General features: G+C 68.5%; 2 protein-coding genes across 2 annotated transcripts; both read left to right on the forward strand.

The window, feature by feature from the left end:
- Nucleotides 1–146: 146 nt before the first annotated feature.
- MNEG_13549 (hypothetical protein) lies at nucleotides 147–1,664 on the forward strand (the record flags this gene model as incomplete). The annotated part of the gene is made up of 2 exons (XM_014037978.1): nucleotides 147–398; nucleotides 747–1,664. The coding sequence occupies 2 exons, from the start codon at nucleotides 147–149 to the stop codon at nucleotides 1,662–1,664; spliced, it is 1,170 nt and encodes a 389-aa protein (XP_013893432.1).
- Nucleotides 1,665–3,163: 1,499 nt separating this feature from the next.
- On the forward strand, nucleotides 3,164–3,988 carry MNEG_13550 (hypothetical protein; the record flags this gene model as incomplete). Its single annotated transcript, XM_014037979.1, has 1 exon — nucleotides 3,164–3,988. A coding segment is annotated over one exon (825 nt), but the record flags the coding sequence as incomplete, so codon positions are not given.
- Between the last annotated feature and the right edge of the window lie 758 nt (nucleotides 3,989–4,746).

The following is a 4,746-nucleotide window of genomic DNA, read 5'->3' on the forward strand; positions in this document are numbered from 1 at the left end:
CTTTGGGGGTAGGCCATGGCAGCAGCGCGGCAGGCACGCGATCGGGGAGCGGCGTGAAACAGCCCACGGGCGGGAGCGCACGTGCACCCCTGGGCGCAGCTCAATGGCCGGCGCGACCCCCACGCACGAGCGCGGAAACTCCGATGATGGCCCCTGCAGCCCGGCCTCCCTCATTCACCCAAGCATGTCCGCGGCCTTACCTTGCGGCTCCCCAGGGGGAGGGTCTCAAAATCAGGCGCCCCCACGACTACGACCCCGCGGCGGCCCGCGCGCTGGGCGGCGGCGAGCCGTCGCCGCACCTGGGCCTCGCGCTGGCGCCCGCGGTGGCGGCGCTGCTGGAGCCCTGCGCGCCGCGCGTCAGCGTGGGCGGCCTGCCGCGGCACCTCACGCAGGACGAGGTGGGGGCGCGTTTGGGAATGTGTGGGGTTCATGGGACAGGTGCCTGCTCGACTTCCATGGTCCCGTGGGGTGATCTCCAGGCTGGGGGTCTGTCAGACGTGTCAGAGCCTGGCATGGAACACGGGAGGGCGCCGCCACTGTGTCGAGGCGAGCTGTGGCACGCGACGCGGCTCGCGGGGGTCCCGCTGCTGGCGGCTTCGTTTGAGTGCAGCCTGCGGCGACGCGCGCCATGTGGGTGACGCGCCCCTTGAAACGCAGGAGTCGTCGTTTCTGTCAGCTGGTCCCCCATCCTCATCCTCTCTTCTCGTCCTGACGTTTCTCGCCCCTCTGCGTATTGCACCCCCCAGCTCCGGAAGCTGCTTGGCGCGTTCGGCACGCTGCGCGCGCTGTCGTTTGCCGCCGACAGCGGGGCGGCCACCGTCGAGTTCGCCACGCCCGCGGAGACCGAGGCGGCGGCGGCGGGGCTGGCCTCGATGGCGCTGGCGGGGCAGCAGCTGTCGGTTGTGCGGCAGGGGCCGCTGCAGAACGGGCTCGCGCTGCAGCAGCTGATCCAGCAGCAGCAGGCGGCGCTTGTCGCGCGGCTGACGGGGCGGCCGCCGCCGCCGCCGGTGTCGCTGGTGGGCGCGCTCGAGGCGGCCGGCATGGTGGCGCCGCCGGCCGTCGCCGCGGCGGCCGGGGGCGCGGCGGCGGCGGCGGTTCCGGCGGTGCCGCGCTCGCCGCCGCCAGCGGTCACACAGCAGCAGCAGCAGCAGCAGCAGCAGCAGCAGCAGGAGCAGCAGCAGCACGGCCAGCCACTCCAGGCAAAGTCAGCCGCGGCGCCGGCGCCGCAGCCCGCGTCGCCGGCCCCACCTCCCTCGCAGCCCGGCGCCCCTTTGGCGACGGCTGCGGCGCCTCCGACGGCCCCTGTGGCGCCCGCGGCACCGCCCTCCCTGTGCGTGGTGCGGCTGGAGGGCATGGTGACTCGTGATGAGCTGGCGGAAGATGATGACTACGAGGACCTGGTGGCTGACATCACCGCTGAGGTGGCAAAGTACGGCCGGCTGGCGCGCGTTGTCGTGCCGCGGCCGCGCCCAGCAGGGGGGCCCGGGGCCGCGGGGCTTGAGGACCCGCCCGGGGTCGGGCTGGTGTTTTTGCAGTATGAGGACGCGGCTGGCGCTGAGAACGCGCGCGTCGCCCTGCACGGGCGGGAGTTTGGGGAGGGGCGCATCGCCGCCTCGCTCGTGAACGCCGGCGCGCTCGACGCCCTTGGGGCCGCGTGTCCCTAGGCAGCAGCCTCGGACCCGGCCGGGACCTTCCCGAGGCGGTCGCAGCGCTTGATTCTGTAATTCACCCTGGTGGCTGGGGCTAGACGGCGCTGCTGATAAAGCCTTGGCGCGGCAGGCTGGGCCGCGGGCGGGCAGCAGCGGCGGCCGCGGGACTGCACAGTCTGATGCCAGACCAGACCGTGGCAAAAGGTGCAGCTCTCTTTTCGGCCTGCTGTCTAGTGCAAGCCACCGTAACGCTTGGCCCCTTCCAAACCAAACGTCAGTGTTGCTACAACGCAACCTGGGGCTTGCGGCAGCAAAAGGTCAATCCACCCCTGCCTTGCCCCGATCTGTCGCTGTGCTCGGTGAGGTGCTGGAGAGGCCAAGGGAGGGGGGCCGAGCGCTGAGCAGCATCACAACGCAGCGAGGCTGGTGGCAGCGGCAAACAGCTCGGCGCAACGCCGCAGCGCTCGGCGGGCATTGCGCCTCACAAAGGGGCGGTGTGCCAGCGGTGGGTGCACCGAAGGCCTGTGACGCGTAGGAAAGCACTCGCGTGAATGCGAGCGCTGAGACGTGGGCAGGGGCACCCCGCGCCCTGTGTGCGTATCGCTGCTTGCCACAGGGCAGCCCCTCGACAGGCCAGTCGGAAAACGAGTAGTCGTCCCACGTTGCTTGTCTCAGAAATGTTGTTGTACAGAACAAGCAGCTGCACTTCTGCATAGCGCATCAGGGTGCCTGCCTGGCCGGGTTGGCGCACTTAAGTAAACCCTGCTGCCCCTGATGTCCCTGCGTATGCCGGACCATATGCACATTTCTGCAGTTGCCGCGGCAGCCGCGGCAGCAGATCTACTGTTATGAAGCCTTGCTGTGCATCTGTCCTGTTCCAAAGCTAGGCTTGTGCAGAACAGCTTTTATCAAATGGGGCTACTGCACCCTGAGTAACGCCGAACGCTCATGTAATCCTGCCGTGAGCCGTCACCTACAGGGGGGGCTCACACTGCAAACATTTGATTACCACCCACACTTATTGAGGACTTTACTGCTTCGCCGAACTTTTTCTATTGTGTTTTGCTTCAAAAGATAGATGAACCGACTCTCTGACATGCCACGCGACTGGCAAGGGGCGATCCGGTATTAGTGTGTTGTCCCTGGTAGGGTAGGGGTTTCAGCATTAGCGTAGTGAACGCTTGGCTTGTATGCGTGCATCCCATAGCCGCGTCTTTTCTGGGTACGGCTGGATCCGGCGGATCTCACGTTTCACACAACACGCCGAGCAGTTACAATCAAACGGCGCAGTAGGCACCTGCGTGAGCAAGGTGGGAACATACTTCGATGGGGTATGGAGTATGGCGCTACGGGCATGTGGCAGCGGCCCAGCAGACGACTGCGTATCGTGAAAATCCCCTCTCCTCAATTACACCCTTGGGCTCAACCGCACCGAGACGAGCCCATCTGCTTTCAACCCCCTCAGAGCGCCCAACGCACTTTTAAGGACCTGCTGCGAACCTGAACGCGGCTGCATGTGCCCGCAGCAGCACCGAATCGCAGCGGCTGCGACAGGCTGTGACACCTCAGGCTGTGACACCCCCGCATCGGGTGTGCACAGCCACGCACCCGGCGAGGCCATGGGCTTTGGTGGGCCCCTCATCATCCCATTCAGCGTCAGCAGCAGCGCAGGCAGGAGCATCACGGGCGGCAGCCCGGCGCCGCCTTACGCCTGTGCGTCGGACGGCGGCGGCGTGGGGCCTCGCGACGCGCCCCTGCCGGGCGCGTTTGACGCGTCAGCCCTGACGACCGCCGGCGCGCAGCAGCTGCGGCAGCTGCAAGCAGCCGCCGGCGCCGGCCCAGATCTCATAGCTGCCGCCCAGCGCGGCGACGTGCGGCTCGCACCCGCGGGCGCTGGCACGCCCCGCGGCGGCGGCTCGGCGGCCGTCGGCGGCGCGTGCATCCAGAAGGCGCCGGCTTGCCCGGGGTCGGCCTGTCCCACGCGCGGCGCCGGCATCCTGAGCTTTGAACCCGGCAGCGTCGACCTGAGCGGGGGCCACCTGCAGCTGTACGCCGCCACAGCACACCCACACCAACCCCACCACGGGCTAGCACAGGGCTGGGCCGAGGGCGAGAGTGAGGGGGTCGCGCCGATGGCACCCCTTCCCCGCGCGACCGGCGGCGCCGCCAGGTTGGGCGAGGCGCCGCCAGCGGGGGCCGGGTCGGGTGAAGCCGGGCAGCGTGCAGCGCCGGCGCTGGCTGTTGAACTTGGGGTGAGCATGGCGTCCCTGGAGCGGCTTTTCAGGGCGGACGGCGCCGCTGGCTGCGACCAGCCTGTGTGGATGGCGGTCAACCTGCAGGTTTGCAGAGCTGGGGTTGGTTGCCGGTCGGGTGACGTCAGCAACCGTCACGACCGCCTCGTGGCGCCGGATTGGGTGTCATGGGGGCAGTGCCAGCCTGTTGGGCCGCAAGGCGGCTCGCAGCCTTGCGTGCCTGATGGCTGTGTTTGGCGTGGAGTGCATCGCACCGGTGTTGGTTCTCCGGCCACTGTCTCCTGAGCAGCGCAGGGCCGCACATGTGCATCTTTGATGATTCACCACGGGCCGCCTAGCAAAGCAACCGCCCAGCAACCAGCGAAACCTGCGTGCGCCGGCGCCTGACCAGCTCCCCCGCCGCCGAACCGCCGCGCCGGTTCGAACCGCATGCGGCCACCCCAGGGCAAGATCAAGGGCAGCTACACCGCCGACAAGATGATCGAGTTCTGCAGGCGGGGCACCCTCAGCGCGAACCAGCTGGTGCTGGGCATCGATAAGGACCTGCCCTATGCACTGCGCCAGGTCAGCATCCGAGGGCGCGGCCGCCGCCCTTCCACTCCCCAGCCACGCGGGGGTGCTTGCGGTGGGCCCAAAAGCACCCTGCGCCGCAGCCTGGGGCGAGCGTCCGCCTCCTGGGGGACACCATCAGCACTCCGCCAGTGTTGCTGGCATGAGGCGCCTTGAATGCCACAACAGGCCCTGGTTTCAGTCTCCCCCCCCCCCCGCCTGTCACCCCAGGATATGAGATACTACCGGCCCCTGGGCTTCCTGGCTGCCAGCATCCACGAGGGTGGCGCCTACAT

Source organism: Monoraphidium neglectum, assembly GCF_000611645.1.
Source record: "Monoraphidium neglectum strain SAG 48.87 unplaced genomic scaffold scaffold03894, whole genome shotgun sequence".
Taxonomy (NCBI): Eukaryota; Viridiplantae; Chlorophyta; class Chlorophyceae; order Sphaeropleales; family Selenastraceae; genus Monoraphidium; species Monoraphidium neglectum.